Source organism: Xiphias gladius, chromosome 3 (assembly GCF_016859285.1).
Source record: "Xiphias gladius isolate SHS-SW01 ecotype Sanya breed wild chromosome 3, ASM1685928v1, whole genome shotgun sequence".
Lineage (NCBI taxonomy): Eukaryota > Metazoa > Chordata > Actinopteri > Istiophoriformes > Xiphiidae > Xiphias > Xiphias gladius.
In genome coordinates this window covers 13,862,887-13,881,147 of record NC_053402.1, presented here as the reverse complement: position 1 = coordinate 13,881,147, position 18,261 = coordinate 13,862,887, and the positions used below count along the sequence as shown (strand labels likewise).

At 42.4% G+C, this 18,261-nt stretch overlaps 2 protein-coding genes across 3 annotated transcripts; both read right to left on the bottom strand.

Moving 5' to 3' along the window:
* Window positions 1-332: 332 nt before the first annotated feature.
* On the bottom strand, window positions 333-7,800 carry LOC120788404 (cytochrome b-c1 complex subunit 2, mitochondrial). Its single transcript, XM_040124202.1, has 14 exons — window positions 7,640-7,800; window positions 4,932-5,030; window positions 4,611-4,760; window positions 4,260-4,324; window positions 4,083-4,139; window positions 3,828-3,952; window positions 3,443-3,540; window positions 3,159-3,216; window positions 2,595-2,690; window positions 2,306-2,505; window positions 2,096-2,176; window positions 1,908-1,984; window positions 1,631-1,784; window positions 333-667 (listed from the first exon to the last, which is right to left on the bottom strand). Exons 1-14 carry the CDS (start codon window positions 7,670-7,672, stop codon window positions 584-586), a joined length of 1,377 nt encoding a protein of 458 aa, XP_039980136.1. The 5' UTR covers window positions 7,673-7,800; the 3' UTR covers window positions 333-583.
* A 1,622-nt stretch (window positions 7,801-9,422) lies between these two features.
* On the bottom strand, window positions 9,423-17,176 carry si:ch211-256e16.3 (kelch-like protein 20). Of its 2 annotated transcripts, XM_040154081.1 has the most exons (12): window positions 17,094-17,176; window positions 16,448-16,759; window positions 16,220-16,354; window positions 15,948-16,139; window positions 14,440-14,583; window positions 13,744-13,930; window positions 12,886-13,032; window positions 12,585-12,713; window positions 11,458-11,634; window positions 11,220-11,366; window positions 10,951-11,116; window positions 9,423-10,359 (listed from the first exon to the last, which is right to left on the bottom strand). In XM_040154081.1, exons 2-12 carry the CDS (start codon window positions 16,736-16,738, stop codon window positions 10,203-10,205), a joined length of 1,872 nt encoding a protein of 623 aa, XP_040010015.1. In that variant the 5' UTR covers window positions 16,739-16,759; window positions 17,094-17,176; the 3' UTR covers window positions 9,423-10,202. The 2 variants fall into 2 exon arrangements, with proteins under 2 accessions (XP_040010015.1, XP_040010023.1); XM_040154089.1 differs by having other exon boundaries at window positions 14,440-14,580; window positions 16,448-17,168.
* Window positions 17,177-18,261: the final 1,085 nt, after the last annotated feature.

Below are 18,261 nucleotides of genomic sequence, written 5' to 3'. Positions count from 1 at the left end.
ATACTTCTGTACTACAACTTAGACACCATCTAGAATGCACACACGTTTACTTGTAATGGATTATTTTTTACACTGTAGTCTTGCTGCTTTTACTTAATTTAAATTTTACATCTTAATACATGTTTCGCTGTTGTTACATCTGATGTTCAACACTGTATTTAAGGAAACTTTCCTGCTGTGATGTTTGTGCTTTGGTGTCCCCCTATTTGCTGACGAGTGGAACAATGTATCTACTATAAGTGCAAAGATAGCTTTCTGGCTGGAAAGACAACGCAAAAAACCTACTGTAGCTGAAGATTCATTCCAAGACACAAATTCGAGCAACAACCAGCTGTTAGTACTGTCATAACTTTAATTTACATAGATATACAGTTAAATTGGCAAAATAGAACCCAAAGAGAAATTGCAATATGATTCTCCTGCTCTCTGGTGGAGCTCACACATACTGCAGGACACACTACAAATGATTGGTGACATCAAATGAATTGTTGCAGGAGGCTGTTGGTTTTGAGGTCCTCTTTCCTTTTTAAGCAGCCAGGCACAGCATGCCCAAGTTAAAATCGACGGTTCTTGTACTTTGTTTTCATACTTCATCCACAAACGGTGTATTAACCAGATGTCCGCTAGCTGACATGGTCTTCTTGCCATCCACAAATTTTTGGGCAGCCTGTAAAGAAAGGAGAGAGGTCGTTCTAATGCTTTTTGTTTTGATTCTTTAATTCCCTGCTTAGTTCCTCGAGTAGTTTCTTGATCAGCACTGTCAGTCAGTGAATACAGTATCAAAATCACAATATTTTCAGTTTCCTTTTAAAGCCGTGTTGCAAATTGTAACTCAAACAGTACACAAATCCATTGGAAGTCATTACATAAAGAGACAAGTATAAGTTTGAACAGAAAAAAATTACCAAATAAACTTACAGTTATAAAGTCTATAAAGTATTTAATTTACAGTTTAAATGAAATAACTTTGCCTTTTAGTAAGTATGTTTTTCTGTATTTTTCTGTATTTGTTTTTTGGGGGGCATTTTCAAACAGAGACTCACAATCATCACTATGTAGTATGTAACACTAGTGCTGTCACTTTTTATTAAATATTTGAAATACTGTTTAAACATGTCCAAAATGGATTATTTGATCTTTATTTCTCTGTGTAAGCGCAACAGGCCGTGCTGCGTATTCCAGCAGCTGGCGCTTATAAAATGTATTGTCATTCTCATCTATTAAATGTCCTGTTGCCTTCTTAGTAAACTAGACTATTGTTCTCTTTGTTAATGAAAAATGGAAAAAACTAGCAAGCCATAAATGGATAATTATGACTAAAGAAACATCTCAAAAGTAATGTGAGGAAACATTTTGAAATGGACAACTCGGGTGGAAGAATTGTGGATAAAGTTAAGGTACTGTCTGCTGCCTTTTCAGGGGGTAACTGCCTCAAAGTAACATTACCACAAACACAAATCTGAAATCAAAGGGTTTCAGCGAGTGGAGACATTGCAGATGACTCAGACGACGTCAGTTCTGCAACGTATTTAAGGCTACATGGGTTGGTTTGAATTTATTAGAAGGAATCACATGTTAGTGGTCAAGTTAAAGATTGTCCTACGATCACCTCCACGGTGAAAGCACTCACCTTGACCACATCGTCCTGGGTGACAGCATCGATAGCCTGGAGAACATTGTCAGGGAGCTGGTATGCTGCAGTGCTCAGAACCTGAGCACCGATCTCCTCCATCAGGCCCTCAGAGCTCTCTAGTGACATCAGGTACTCCGCTTTCACCTGGTTTCTATGCAAAGATGTCAAACACAAATAAATCCTTCTAAACTGTCTTTCAGCACAGCAGCAGAGTAAAAACTGCACGACTAACAACAGTGTCTGATATAAAACGGCTTCTTCCCAGTGGACTCACTTTGCTCTGGTGATGTCAGCCTCTGACACATTTCCCTCAGCCACGCCTCTCACTTGAGCAATGGCAGCGTTGATCACCTGCACGGAGGAAGGAAACAAGCACAAGTTCGGTGAAGTGCAGGTCCTGACATCTTTGCACATTTTAGATGCGGTTACATTTGTCTTAGAAGGAGTGAGTTCGGCAGTCACCTCTCCTGCAGAGTCGGCTTGTGCAATGGTATAGATGCCAAATAGGCCGGAGTCAGAGTATGAGGCATTGAAGGCTGTGGCCTGAAAGACAGCCAGAGGTCTTCTGACATTAGGAGACAAAACTTTCTGTATTTAGAACTACAGCAATACAGTTATCCAGACTAAAAAACAAATGCAAAATATAAGTTTTAACTCCTTTTTTTAACTTACATCAAAGGGCTGTGTAGTAGCTTTGGCAATACCCTGACTCAGTTTGCTGGTGATGTTGGAGCCCCTCTTTACATGTGGACCGGCTCCCAGAATCCTTTGCAGCACGGTGAAGACATTAGCCTCTGCACTACCTGTCACACCACCTTCGCTGGCAATCAGTGCGTGGACCAGGTCCTCATTGTTCTGCACTCGCAGCTCACCTACACACACGCACATAACGCCAGCATGACATTAACGCATCGGTCGATCTTAAAAGAGCGCATTGTCGCTTTTAAACACAAGCTTCTACCTCCTCGGTACACAGATTTAGCCACAGGTGCTCCAGCCCCGGCACGGACACTCAGGAGCCCCTCGCCCAGCTGCCTCAGGACAGAGTGCTTCACACCTGGACGCACAAATCAGAGAGAACCCACACTGACATACAACTGAAGTGGAGCACAAAGCGCTTTCATGAACTGAAAAATACCAGACATTCCCAGGATAGACACTGCGATACTCGCGTGATGTGTCATCATTCAGGCATGCAAACTCACGCAATTGCTTGCAGGCAAAATCAGCCTTATCACCTGCACATAAATCCACACCTTACAAAATCATTAGTGTCGCTGACGGCCTCTTCTTCACGAACCAGCATTGACTTACCTCTGTGTCTTTTAGCCGTGGCCCAGTTTAACACTTTGGTTCGGTGTAAGCACATGCACAAACTTTACTCACTTCAACAAGACTGATACGACATCAGAGAGCAAACTAACCGTTATAAAAATGGAACCTTGATAAGCAAAGCCTGATGTGAGAGGAAAGCTGCTGTAGTGGAGCAATACAGGCAGACTAGACGGCACTAGTGGACACTCACCTAGTCCTACAACAGCCATTCTGCCAGTGGTGAAATTGTCTTCAACAAATGACTGCAGCTACAAGGGAAGGATAAGGAGGAGGAGGAGGAGGAGAGGTGTGTAAGAGCTACGCACAATCTAATGGTCTTGATCTTCATATGTCTTGCTAACTTCAGCAAATTGCTATCATTCTCCCCGAGAAATCAGAGAATGACTTAGAAATGTAGCCGAGTTCCCTTCAAAACCATACAATTAACTATTTAGCGCCAGTAGAGAAACCGAAAAAACAAACAAAGATGCATACCTGTTTAGAGGAGATACGACCGACCATGTACTCAGGGCAGTATAGAGAGTTGGACAGGGCGTTTTTGTACGCTGCTTCATGCAACTTCTCAATTACACCTGTGGGAGAAAGTGGAAAGGACACCGGAATTTCAGCCGAGGAAAAATGGACATCCAAGAGGTAGATCCAAGGGAGTCGACTAAATGATACCGCTAAATCTCCATCAAGCATTATTGTTAATATGAACATCGTATCAAATCACTAAAACATTTCGATCCAACTGTGAATCAACAGCCTGCCCTGCAGCTACAAGCAGCTTGAAGTTTATTTTTCTTCTTATTTTGGAGCAAAGTAAGAGATTAACTGCCGGCAGTTAGGGAGCTGAGCAGTTGCTCCTGATACTCACCTATCTGGGGACACTGCTGAGCCAGAGCCTTGTCGATCTTCACCCTGGATGTCAGGTCGTCCACCTCCCACGGCCGAAACTCCTGAGCTGTGGTCACATTGACCAAAAATTCCAATAATGAATCTCTGGACACACAGATACAAGAGTGGTAAAGACATACTGTGGCAGCAACATGACGTTTTTAATAAAATGCACAAAGCGCAGGAATAAGGAAAATTTAAATGACAGGCTTGACATGAAGATGGGAGCACTTACAGGTGATCTCTCAAACATTCTGCAGTGTAGACCATAGTCTCTCGTGACGATGTCACACTGAAGGCAAACAAAAGGCAGTTGGTTCAGCTATGGTTACACTGGTATTCTCCTATTTATTTATAGTGGGACAAACAGGGATCGTCAGTGTAAGCATGTGCAGAGAGTACCCTCACTGACCTCAGGCTGCCCCCCAGTGCTTCCACACCGCGACAGATCTTGAAGGCAGATGCACCCTTGGTAGTCTACAAAAAGGGGAGGAGAAAAAAAAAAAAAAAAAAAAAAATCTGGATTCAACAACTACAGGTAAAATGACAGGCTAATAAGAAGAGATGCTGCTTCAAAGAAATCCAGTGTATTAAAACTGTGTTCTTAATTTTTCAGTAAATATGTCATAAATTAAATGTGATAACTTTATGTAGTTTGTCAGAGGCTATCTTTGCTACAGTATGTCACTGTATGAAGAACCATAGAGCTAACTGAACATAATTAATTTAGCTTTACAGTTTCACTAAATCATTCACAAATTACCAGGTTTGCTGCCAGTCGTAGCACATGAGCGACACCCTGGTTTTCCACAGTCTCATAGCGACTCCCGGCTTTCACAAATACACCCACGCTGGACAAGGGGGAGTAGTTCTCCGATGATGCTATCACCAGACCGTTTGGGAGCTTGGACACCTGAAGCAGCAGAGAAAAATTGAATTGGAAAACTTACAAACAAACTGTAAACATGTCACTTTTCCTCTGTTTTTCTTGTTCTCATTTTTTCTGAATAAACATTGTCGATTCTATATTACAGTTTTATGGTGAGCCTTAAAAATTTCACATGTAGACAAAAACAGCACCTACCTGGACATTTTGAGGAGGGGGAGGAGCTGGGGAAGCTTTCAGGCCTGCGAGTGGTTCATTCAGAGTTTCACTCGTCCTGGCAGCAGCATAGCAACGTTTCTGTGGGAAGAGGTGACACTAAATTAAAGACCATCACCTCTTTAGCAACTTTTCCTCTGAGAGCATCCTCTTCGTCGGTAATGGGCATCAAGAACAAGACAGTGCTGAACTCCTCCAACTATCCTTGACTTAACCTAACAAGGTTTCCATGTGAAAGTGGTACAGCCTCAAGTGACGTAAACATTAGGCTCTGGTTAAATAGCCAGTTTGAGAAGGATGTCTTTCCTCTCAAAGGTTCAAATGCAAGTGCTCCACAAAAGCAGGCTGACAGTCGATTGGACAAACGCAGACTAACACGACCTCTGCTACAATGTGTGTGTGTGTGTGTGTGTATGTGTCTCAGCTGAGAGGTAGTGCCCTGCAGAGCGGAGAGCAGAGAGTCGTCTTCGGTGTTTGACAATTATTAGCAAAATAACTGCTGACAAAACACATGAAGAATTTCATTGATTGCACAGACAGAGAACATCCTCATTAAACGGGCTACTTTGGAAAACACCGGTGGCAGTAACTTGACGATCACACAGTAAGCATTAAAAAGTCCACTGAGCGCACTGCATTTTCCATACACGCCACACACGTCCATGGCTTTAATGAAGTGAATTAACGAATGAAGGATCTTCAATTACATTGCACTTTTTAAAGCAGAGCCATCTCTATGACACATTGCAAACACACGCTAAATCAGGCAATGTTGTCAAAGCAACAGGCCCATGTCGTATGAGGAAAATGTAGGCTATGCCTCAGCCTCACACTGTCATGTTACAGTTTAAAATGTCCCAGGATATGTGTTTTTTGCCACTGACCAATAATGCAAACTCATGTCAGATGTCCCAAATCATGTTTCAAAAGTACAATATAATGCAATGAAATGTAATATATGAAATATAAACGCAATAATATATAGGATCAAGTGTACTGTATATGTTTTCCCTGATGATACCTTTTATCGATGGTTTACATTTTTGGTAATTTTCTCCTGCTTTGTGTGTTACAAAGTGAATGTCCACTCTTAAATCATACCTGCTTACTCTCCAAAGCTCATTAAAATATGCAATAATTAAGATCAGTGTATATGATGGAATAGTGGCATTAGAATGTGCCGGAGGCCACCACATTTGGGTTTGTACTGCCAAATTTCTTCTACAAGGGGTCACAACATATATCTGCAGGGTCATAACAGGATAGGAAAGCACTAAATTATGTTTGTTTTGTTACATAAAATCCTAATTTGTTTACATTGTGTTCATTTTATCTTTGATTTTTACCTACATATTACTAGATAATTTTGCCTCTTCTTCTCATCACAGCCTATAGTAAATATGTAACTGCAGAGGGGTCTGTAGGGGACATTTTGAAGTTTTAGTAGATCTTGAGTAGAGCTATACCGCTTAGTTGATTAATCGATTAGTCAACTGTTTGAAAAATAATCTGCAGCTATTTTACTGATCAATTAATCGTTACCAAAAAAAGCAAAAATGGCTCTCAAATATAAAGATTTCCTGTCTTTCTCTATTTTGTATCATACTTAACTGAATATCTTTGGGGTTTGAACTGTTGGTCAGACAAAAAAAATCACCTAGGGCTCTGAGAAACTGGGATTGACATTGTCACTATCTTCTTACATTTTATAGCCCAAACAGTTAATTCAGGAAATAATTACAAGATTAATCGCTAATGAAAATAATCATTAGTTATACAGCCCTAGTCTTGAGCCAAACACCAACAGCATATGATCTAATGCTACAACTAGCTATTACCTGGATTATCGTGTCATTTATTGACTATGTTGCCATTATTGAGCAATATTCATTTTGTCAGTAAAACGTAAAAAATAATGGCACATGCCAAAAGCGATTTTGTCTGACGGCAGACAACTTTCTGACCGTCTCTAAAGTTGATTATGTTTGATAGCTTTACTTGCAAACACCCCTTAATAAGATTCAGGTGGTTTGTTTTTTTGTTTTTTTAAATCAGCTAAACATTTTTTTTTAAGTTAATGTTTATGCACTGTGTGTTTATTGCCATCCATGGCTTGTCAAACAGCAGACACCGACAGCCGGTCTTAAAGTAAGGTGGGGAGGGGGATCCGAAGTGACCCGTTAAATAGAGCACACCGACGCCCACGACCACACTGCATGTGTCCTGTCAACAAAGCCTGGCCGGTTCCTGTGACAGTATATTGTAAAAATTCCAGTTGGGCAGTCACCAAATTATGAACAAATCAGGTCTGTTGGTCGATTCAGGACACCTGGATGAAAGAACTGCGGACACACGAGTCCGGGGATGACCTTCAGCAGAAACGCAGGAAGCTAAAACGAGCGGCTAAGCTATGTCGAAACAACAGGCTATGTCATTGCCAATGCAAGCCCCGTTTTATGCGACTTTCGGTGGATGTGAATGATCCAGGAGAAGGTGTTACTTAACTCGTCTGTAAAACGATGCGAGCTACAACCTGCATTAGCCAGCCGCCTAGCAAGCTAACTAGCCACCGCGCTAACTACGGCTAAGTGCGGGATTCTTTTTCAAACGGGTCGAGGACCACAACGAGCAGGGTTTAGATTCTGATGCTGACGCGGCTCAGACCAAACCGAGAAAGACGCAGGACTCACTGGGAGACTGTTCAGAGACCGGATTCCTCTCATGACTCCAGACTCTCCTTCAGCCGGTACAGAAAGACAGATATGGCGGCGGCCTGACGTCTCACCCACAATCCACTGCACCGTGCGGCCGAGCAAAGACGATTTGGGATCGCAAGAGGAGAGGTTTCACCTGCTGCATGGGGTTCACAATGCATTGCATTTACGAAGAAAAACATTTGGACATATTGGAGACCATATCTCATAATTACCACTTTCTCAAACTATCTCATAATTATGAGATAACTCTAAATTAACCCCATCTCATAACTACGAGATATATTGTAGACTAATGGGGACTAATGGGGAATGGAACGCTTCGGAACTTGCCTGAGATTCATCAGGTTTATAGGCTTTTCTTTAGTATCAAAGAAATCCATTGATAGTTGTCAGCAAATCCAAACATACATGGCAAAAGGAACTGTTAATAGCTAGTTCAGCGTATTTAATTTTGAAAATTGTAAACAAATATAGGCTAAAAACAACGGGGCTCAAGTTGTAGCCCGCAGTGTGACTCACTGAGTCCATGGCAACATTAAACTTCCTGTTTCTTCCTCTGAAAGTTTACATCTGTTCACAAAAGTGGCGACTTTTAAAGTTTAATGTAAGTTTTTTTGAAAATATTTTGTTGCAAAAAAAAGCCCAGTTAAGTATATTAAGATATTTAAGCTCATATTAATTATATGCATATTGTAGCTGTCATATATAATCCTGTAATTTAGAGAAAGCTATTTCATTATTATGGGATCCTGATCTCCTAATTATGAGAAAATGTTGAGGTGGTATCAATTTTTGATAATTAACAAGATTTTAAAAAGTGTCTTTTAGGATCATTCATCTGCATGACTCCTCAAAGGTTTTTCTGGTTTTTTTTTTTACAAAAACTGATGTTAGTTTCCCCTTTTGTTAACTGTACCCTGGTGATTTAGATAATTTATTTTGGATCTGACTCCATTTTCACCAATTTTGGCAAGATGTCAGTTTGTTTATTACTCAACATACTGATTTATTGAGTTTCCCCTTTTTTTTTTAACACAAGCAGTACGCTTGGTCTTAATTATTGTTCTTTTCTTAAAGAATCATTTAAGAAAATATATTTTTATTCTTTGAGTTATTCTTAAATAATATTCTTTATTCTTTTCTAAGCGTAACATTTTTGCAAAGAATAAAATTTGATTTTATTGTTGGCAAGAACAAACATCCATAAATGTAAGTTCTCCAATCATAGACCAGACCATATTTCTTTTTAATTGACATATGTAGATTGCATATTGCATACATACTTTTTATATAACATTCTTATCCACTGTGTGTATTATTTCTGTCTCAACCCTTTGCTTTGTTTGTTTGTTGTTGCTGCTACAGGCTCAATAACAGAAAATAAAATAAAATAAAAACTAAAGTGAAGCAGGAAATGGGGGGGTTAACTCTCTTGACCTGTGCTGCGGAGTTGGGAGGGGCTCCCAGCCGCCACCTTGTCACTGTGTGTATGTGGGAGAGTGTGTTTGCTGTAATGTTGCACTGTTACAAGAACAAAACACAAACAAAAACATAATAAAAATGACTTAAAACAAATGAAAATAATAATAAAAAAAATAAGAATTTTTGGAGGTGGGAATTGAACACAAACTAGTAGTGTCCAAAATTTAAACCTTTTTTGGTCACTCAGTGTAGTTGTTTTCAGACTATTCTGTGAAATAGAGAAAAGAAAGAAAAAAACAAACAAAGAAAAACAAAAGAAACAGGCACACCAGCATTCACAGTAAAGAATTAAACATCTTTATTAGAGCCCAACTCCATTTAAATTCACTAAAATGCATGACGCACACTACATTACAAAAATATACTCAACATGTTACAGATAGTAAAGACAATCATTCAAAACTTACAAAGTTTCATTACAAAAAACACTGCTCACATATAGATATCTTTTTCACAGGTAACCTTTGAAAATATTCACAATTTGATTCTTTGGCCCACAAAGCATCTTTTGATAGAGTGGAATTTTTTTTTTTTTTTTTTAATTATTATTATTTTTTTTAAAAGTTCATTCTCACAACTAGTCACACCCCAATAAATACATCACATAATAATAATAATAATTATAGTAATACAAAAATACACTATGTTGGCTGGGAAAAATCTTCACAGATTTGAGGTGCTCAGACATAAAAACAAGTTCACATCATACAGACAGACAGTGAGTTCAGACGGCTGACTGAGTCGTCCATCACAGTTGCTTGAGATCATGTGTGTCGATGTCGTTTCCTTTGCCTCCACGCCAAAGCAGGGACCCAAGTGAGCGAGAATCAGTCCACAAGTCGTCATTGATTTAAAAAAACAAAAACAAAACAAAAAAACAAAACCAAAACCTGACTACTTTTTGCCGCCAGGAAGAGCTCAAACAGCTCCGTGCCAAATCCAGGCATCACTTCTCTCAGCTCGCTGGTCTCCACGGCTCTGAGCTATATAGTGCGCTGTCCCTGAAGGAGGGTGCAAGTAATAACCAGGAAAGATTCCTCCGTGACGTCCCGATTCAGTTGTCATTCGGCGTCCCAGGACAGCTGCTCACGTGGACGTCCTTTCTCAGCTGGAGAGAGACACAGCTGAGCCAGCTGCGACTGGTGGGCATTTCCCCGACAATCTCCCACGTGTCCGTCTCATCACAGTACCTCTCAATGGTGTCATGATATCTGCGTGTCAAATGATCCGCATTATGAAACAGTGCCGTTTTTCGCTAAGAAGAAAGGCTGTAAATGTTTGTCCTCCTGTTTTTAATCTATAGAAGCTAAATCAGGAACCAAAGCCCCTTTTGCGAATTCCTTTTTGCATTTTCACTGGATCAGAACGTTGGACCTTTCATGAAGATTGGGTAACATCACACATGGCTCTTTGTCTATTCTTTGTATTTATTGATGCATGGTGCTGGTGTTTGAATAGATGCCAAGGATAGATGCAAAAGAGGATAAACAGAGTTGAAAGAGACTGTAAACAGAAATCTCTGCCCGGTGTATTATCATCGTTTATTTCTGCTTTAGAAGGCTACGGAACTGCACTGAATCAAATAGCAAAGGTTTTTTTCCCTTGTTCCCATAGTTCCTGGGACATTGTGAAGTACTAGCCATGAATCAGGGACTTTTTGGGGGTAGAGGAACTATATATAGACCCTAGTTCCTACTTTAGAAATGCAGGTAAGTTTCTAAAATGATTCCTGGGCTCCTGGAAAAAAAAAAGGATTAGATGACTATTAGATGTACAAGACACTTTTCTGGACAGCCCCTCACCTGTCCCAGCCTTCTTCTCCTCCCAGGACATAGATCTTTCCATCCACCACAGCAGCGCCGGGCCGGTAGCGTCGTTCTTTCATGGGGGCGCACATGGTCCACTGGTTGGTCTTGGGATTGTAACACTCCACCTTATCTGTGTTCTCTGTCGAGGCATGCCACCCACCTGGGAGGGGGGGGGATTCAACAGGAGAAAGGGCTAAATTTGTTGACTGGTGAACGCCGTGAATCTAGAGAAGGCTGAGGGCTGAGTGCTGAAAACTGAATACCTATTACATAGATCCTTCCTTTGAGTGTACAGACTGCTGAACCGGAGCGAGCGATCTGCATCGGGGCGACCTCGGTCCATACTGCGGTTTTAGGGTTGTACACCTGAGCGAGGTCTGTGCCATCACCATCCTCTAGAACTGCCCCACCTACCAGGACACAGAGAGACACGTGGTCACATTAAAAAAAAAAAAAAAAAAAGCAGAACCTCAACAATAGCCTGCATGTGTGTAACCTCACCAGTAACATAGAGCAGTCCGTCCAGGGCCACCACAGCAGGACTCGTGACGGCCATCTTGACAGACTCTGTGAACTGCCAGGAGTTGGTGTGGGGGTTGTAGCACTCCACCGAGTCCAGACGAGACCGTCCCTCCCACCCTCCCACTGCATACACAAAGCCGTCCAGCATCACCAGGCCTGAGAGGAGAGAGTGGGGCGAGGAAAAATTATTAAACTCACGATTATCACGGATAGCAACGTTTTTGCATTAACAAGAAAGATATTCAAACCTACATTTTAATGTAGAGCTTCGAAATGCCCTTGTCACATGCGAGAACTTAATAAAACATGATATTGCGATGAGCCATCGCCACTAGTTCTGCTTTTGTTTGCACTTTTTTCCCCACCCAGTCTGCGGACAAGTTCCTGGAACTAAATTTGGGCACTTTTCAGATATTCAAGAGTTTGTCGGCGGGGCTGTTGATAAGGATCACTCAGGTAGCGAATGAAAAACTACTAAGACGAGAGTTCGATAAGCCGTTGTGGGCCACCAAGTGGCTCTTGCTGACCGGTGTAAATGACAAAGAAGAGAAGAGAGGGGAGGAAAAAAATCAATCCAGTGCCACTTCTTCAATTGTTTTCTGCGCAAGAAAACCAATGGGGAACTCCACCAATTTGATACATCAAAGTCTGTATACAGGTCTTGGTTGAGTACTACTGCTTATGTGAAAAAAAGCTGCATAAAGTCTTTTGTGGCTCCAGTTGGGCAAAATCTGATGAATTGTTTAGAGCAATGTCACTTGAGTCAGCATCATTTGGGACTGAAGACCAAAAACAAGGAATTCAAAGCTAAAGTGCAGCTAAGATATGACTAGAAAAAATAAAATGCTCCTTTAGGACTGAGTTGTGGGTAAAGAACAAGAGCTAGAAGTTAAGACAGAGGCTGATGTTTTGACAGTTAATAGAGTACAGCAAAGCGGATAGTGCAAACCACTGAAAGACGATACGAGGCACTTTGTGGTGATGTAAGATTTTGGCGCATGACAAAGAAGGGCCAGCTGTGGCTGAGCTATTGTAGTAAGAAGGCTGACTGAATGTATGGCATAGTACACTGTACTTTATCAAATGTCACAATGCGATAGCCTCACCTAACTCAGATCGAGCTACATTCATGGGGGCCATCTCCATCCAGGAGTCGAAGCAGGGGTCATAGCGCCACATCTCCCTGCTGGCTGAGCCGTCGGGAAACTCCCCTCCTGCCAAATACAGAGTCGAGTCTACAGAGGGACGAGGGAGGGGAGGAGGAGAAGGAGGAGTGGGAGTGGATGGACGGAAACACATCACTCGTCATGTGCACGACATCTAAGCTTAGTGGCTCCTTAGTGAACACAATATGGAGTCAGTTATGAGTGAGTGTGAATCTAAAGGGAAGAGACAGTGTTCCCTCACCTGACACGACCAGCCCGTGTTTGCTCACGGCGAAGGGCAGGCAGGCCAGGTTCTTCCACTGATTCGTCACGGGATCGAAGCTCTCGACGCTGCGCAGCACCACCTTGTCGTCCTCCCCGCCGACTGTCACTATCACTTCAGCTGTCCCTGTTGCCATGAAGAGGAACAGAAGAGGAGTGAGCCGAGGCATGCCCCTGTCAGGTACAACGTAGTGGTGTGTAAAGCTGCAACTAATGATTATTTTCATTATTGATTAATCTGGCAACTAGTTTCTTCTCGATTTAATCGTGTGGTCCATAAAATGTCAGACAATAGTAAAAAAGCCCAAGGATATGTGGTTTATTATCATAAAAAGAACAAGAAATCCAGCAAATGAAGCTTTAACCAGTGAATTTCTGGCAGTTTTGATAAAAAAAAAAAAAGACTAATGATTAATCAATTATCAAAACTGTAACTGATTAGTTAACTGACTAAGCACCTAACAGATTTTCTTGGCAAAAACCAGGTGTGTGAGCTGTCTAATAACCCATAATAATCAGTGGGACATCAAAAATGAAAAACCATCTTAAATATGCACCTCCATTAATAAAGGAAACAAAATATGACTGAAAAGGACTCAATAAAAGTCAAAGTCTAATGTATTACAGAGACACCGAGATACACACGATTTAAACAAGAAAGTTCCTAAATTTCAAGCTCAACAGAGGAGGAAAAAAAAAAAAAACACTTAAGAAAGCAGATAGGGAATACACACTACACTGGAAGACACGGACAAAGCCGCAGCCTCTACCCATAATGAGAATGCGTGCGGCACTGGCTCTCAGTTGTTCCTAATGTGCAGGTGTGTGGTGCGTTTACCTGTGGACCTGCGCGGCCGCGCTCTGGGGCAGTAGAGCTCCCCACGGCGGTCCTTCAGCAGCAGGTAGTCCTTGGCCTCGGAGATGAGCCTCTGGCAGCCCTGGTTCTCCCTCACCACGTCCAGAGACTCGATCACGTCGTGGAGGTAGTAGGGGCTGATAAGAGGCAGGCGGATATGCTCGAGGACCTTTTGAGGATCCAACGAAATGAGAGAAATCTGATTGACTTGGACAGCTCATCTTAGTCGCTGCCACTGTACCTCTGATGTAATGTAACTTTAATCCAGCGGGAGAATTCGAGAACCATGGCCCGTCCCAGTAGTGGCAATGGGTGGGTTACTGAACGGGGCAGGGGGGGGGGTCACTGCCTCATAATCTGTCAGCAGCAGTGTTGACAGTGGTGGCATGTAATCCAATAGCTGCTGAGTTACACTGCAGCCCCCAATCCATGCACATCTGAGGGATATGCTTGGATTTACCATCACCCCCCCCCCCAAAAAAAAAAAAAAAACACTGAGCGAAGACATGTTCAGTGCTACTAAAAACTCTGCTACAATACATCCACGACAAAGCCAGTGGAGATGGAGAACTGGGTGCATTTTCACCTGACAAGTCTGTGACTATAGTCAATATATCTAATGTTTCAGGAGGCAAAAAAGCAAACAGCTGAGCTCGTGTGAACTCAAGTGAATCTGACCTTTTCAAAGCTCTGTGTGCGAGAGGGGCATTTATTCAACCACGACATGGCGGCCTCGAACACCATCTCCTCTTTGGGCACGTTGAGATGGTCACTGGCGATGATTTCTGTCAGTTTGTCGACACACAGAGACAGGAACTCCTCCTTGGGAGGGGGGGGTTAGGACAGGGTTCACACAATAACGTGTAAGTGACAACTTACTCAACCTGCTATCTAAAAACACACACACACACACACACACACACACACACACACACACACACACACACACACACACACACACACACACACACACACACACACACACTCCATGGAAGTTAATCACTCAGAGGCCTTGGTTTGACAGCTGACAGGTAGATTATCTCCGTTAAACCCCCTTCACACATGAAACCCACAACACTGCCAGGCTCAGTTATCCTGGTCTGGTACTCGTGGATAGTTTTCACACACACAGGTTCTGAAATAATTTCTCTTCATTCACCCAGAAGAAGGAAAAAATAAATAAAAAATGTCTGACTGAATTGGCTTTACATTCATACAGCTCTTCACCCACTGTTTAATCATCTAATGGCTCCATATTACAACCAGACTTCCACTGTGAGGAGACTGGTGCAACCAGGTGTATGTGGTCCTTAGGAAGGAGTGAAGAGTCCAAGCTGACGAAGACTTTTACTATAAAACTGTGTCCATTTTTGGATTGTTTTCCGTTCAGGGAGTAAGTTCGGGCAACATGATAATTAGAGCTGCAAAAATGCAACAACATTGTCCGGTTACTGCTTCTCAGATGTGAGAATTTGAACCATTTTCTGTGTCAGACGAGATAATAAAATATCTTCAGGACCGTGGATCGGACAAAACAAGCCGCGTGAACACGTCCGTCTGGACTCTGAAAAATTATAACAGGCACTTTTACGCTATTTTTCTGCCAATTTATTGACAAACAATGAATTGGTCAAATCGAGAAAGTTATCAACAGATTAATCGATAATGGAAATAACTGTTAGTTGAAAACATAATGACGATACACACTGTGAGGCAAAAGAAAATGTATAAACAGCCAGAGATGTTTGTTATGCCGTGGTATCTGGTGATAGTTCTGGTTGCATGCGGTCCAGGGTTCCCCTAGGACATTGACCCATTTCCTGATGCATCTCATCTCCAGATTAATTCATTTATTAGATGGAGGCCTAAACAGTGGACACCCTAACGAAATATACGGCATCTGCTGTCTGAAATAGCACCCCTGCTCTTCTACCCTGACGGTTAATGCTTTATTTTGTGAAAATGTACCAAGCTTTTACGATGGTCGTGGGGTCTTGGTCTTTGAATTAGGCCAGGTGACCCACATCCACTATGGACACTGGGGAAAAACCCTGAGGTCATTGTGGCGAGAACCTCAACTTTTCATTAGTTGAACCAGAAACAGACATTCCCATCTGCTTATTTTTGTCTATAACCCTTTTATCCACCAGAAAAGACTATTCACTTGCTCCGTCAGCCTCTCTCACCTGCTGATAAACACTGCCGAAGTGCTCAAGGATGTAGTCCATGCTGCGTTTCTCCAGCACCTTGCAAGAGTGGGCCTCGGCGAAGCAGTGGATCCCCACACAGTTCATCTCGTCCATCTGCCGCTCCATGAAACGACAACAGGCCTCCCGAACAGCCATCACGTCCAGCAGGTTGGCTGCCGCCAGCAGGGCCTAGGAACGAATTGGATGCGTGTTCAGCACACACATGTAGCTCAGGAGGAAAAGAGAGGAGGTGAGAGCGGATACTTTACCTGCACATTTGCTTTGGAGATGTAGACCTCTGATGTGTAGGCGTAGCTCACCAGCATGCCAATCATCTGGGGTTCAACTCCATTGATGGCAACGCGCTCCTGTTTGGACTCTATCAGGTCTGTGGAAAACATTGCCTGAGGGGGAGAGAGACAGTTCACGGCTGTTGGACATGGACTCGTACGACTCGTGCCTGTGGCTGACATAGGCGCGAGGAGAGCTGCGTTTACCTGGAAGTAGGAGCTGAAGGAGGCCAGCACAATGCGGTGGCAGGGGAACTCCTGTCCGCCACAGCACAGAGTCACATCACAGAAGGCGTTGTTGAGCCGCAGGCTGTTCAGGCCCTGCAGGACAGTGCCGGGGTGCCGGGCCTCCACGAACAGGTAGTCCTCGCTGCTCGCGGCGGCTGGCGGAGCGGTGGCGGCGGCGGCGGCGGTGCCGGCGTCCTCCTGCACCGGGAAGGTGACGTTCATGGTGGAGAGCGACGGCAACCCGGCGTGGACGGCAATCATTTCAGCCATGTCTCACTCCGCTAGGCGAGCCTGGGAGTCAAAACGCAGGGCTGTTAGGAGACTCCGGCGCCCGATTCTCACGCCAAACAACGACTCGAACACTGGCCGGTCATGTCAGTCTCGGTACACCATCTCCCACGGGCTCTAATGTAGGAGGGAAACGTGTAGAAGTCGCAGGAGAGGCAACAAGGCGACGAGAGAGGCAGTCAGAGACAGTCTATTAGCTCACTAATGAGGCTTAGACCAGGCAGAGCGGCTCGGCGGCGCCAGCGAGCCGTTTTCTACCGACTCGAACTAACCAGCGGTCTCGGGAGGACACAGGCGAGGTTCGGCGCCGAGCAGCCGTGGCAGTGAAACATATTACCTGTTGGACATAATCGTGACTGCTTCAGTGCAAACACACTCTCCCACATACACACAGGGAAGCGTCAGACGGTAATGAGCGGCGCCCACCGGAAGCCCCTCCCACCCCCGCAGCACAGGTCTAGATAGTTCACCCCCTCATAATTCCTGCTTCGCTTTAGTTTTCGTTTTAGTTTATTTTATTTTATTTTTTATGTTTTTGCCGACAATAAAATCAAACATTTACGGTAAGAAAATAATTTTAAAAAATTAAACAATAATAATAATTTCGAATTTTTAAAAAATGTATTATTAAATTATTATTTAAGAAAATAATAATTAGTAAGACCAAACAGTACATTTTCAACAGGAAGGGGAAATTCAATAAGTCCATATGCTGAGTAATAAATAAACTGCAAAAACTTGTAAGAATGGGGACAGATCCAAAATAAATGAGCTAAATCTTAAAAAAAAGACCATCAATGTCCTTTTTAAAGTTTTGTAGAAAGAACTTGGAGGGGTAATAGAGTTGAATGATCCTAAAAGATGCTTCTTTTATCATATTACTAATCAAAAATTTAGATGGTAAACCTGCTTTGTTTCAGTCCCTGCAACGCTTTTTATTTCAATTTCTAGTCCAGCTTCGTGTTTGATTCTCAGTTTAAATTATTATTCAAGTTATTTAAGGTTAAAATATAGGCCTAATTATGAAATAGTTTACTCAATTAATAGTCATTAGTCATTTTATGTGTTCAGATTTGTTGTTTTTAAACCATAGTTACTCTGTGTGCCTCAACCTGTAAGAAAATGCTATTTTCGCCATGTTGTGAATCTCTGTGTATTTTAATGCATATGTGTGGATTTATCTAAATGCAACAACAATGAACTTGAATGTGCCTGAGCAAAAAACCACCCTACATACGTTTTAATTAAACGAGTGTATTTTATCTCCTCAAACCCACCCACTCAAAATAGTAGATGTAGTGTGATTGGTAAATTCTTATCACTTAACCACCCGCCGAAGCTTCATGTAAACTTTATTAATCACAAATTAAATTTACTATGACCTTTTTCAGATTTTTTTTTTCCACAGTAACAGTCTTCCACTCTTCTTAGGAAAAAGGTAAAACCCTACTGGCTTCTCATGAGCCAGAATCACCCTCAACTCTCTTTTCTCTCATGCACCGTTT

Bases quoted from the DNA above. Each gene is read 5' to 3' on its own strand.
- LOC120788404 (XM_040124202.1), bottom strand. From the start codon at position 7,672: ATGAGAGGAATCCGGTCTCTGAACAGTCTCCCA. The intron at 4,761-4,931 runs GTAGGTGCTGTT...CTGCTGCTTCAG, and splicing joins CCCCTCCTCAAAATGTCCAG to GTGTCCAAGCTCCCAAACGG. The intron at 2,177-2,305 runs GTAAGTTAAAAA...GCTGTCTTTCAG, and splicing joins CTACTACACAGCCCTTTGAT to GCCACAGCCTTCAATGCCTC.
- si:ch211-256e16.3 (XM_040154081.1), bottom strand. From the start codon at position 16,738: ATGGCTGAAATGATTGCCGTCCACGCCGGGTTGCCGTCGCTCTCCACC. The intron at 13,931-14,439 runs GTCAGATTCACT...GATCCTCAAAAG, and splicing joins GCACACAGAGCTTTGAAAAG to GTCCTCGAGCATATCCGCCT. The intron at 12,714-12,885 runs GTGAGGGAACAC...GTCCCTCTGTAG, and splicing joins ACACGGGCTGGTCGTGTCAG to ACTCGACTCTGTATTTGGCA.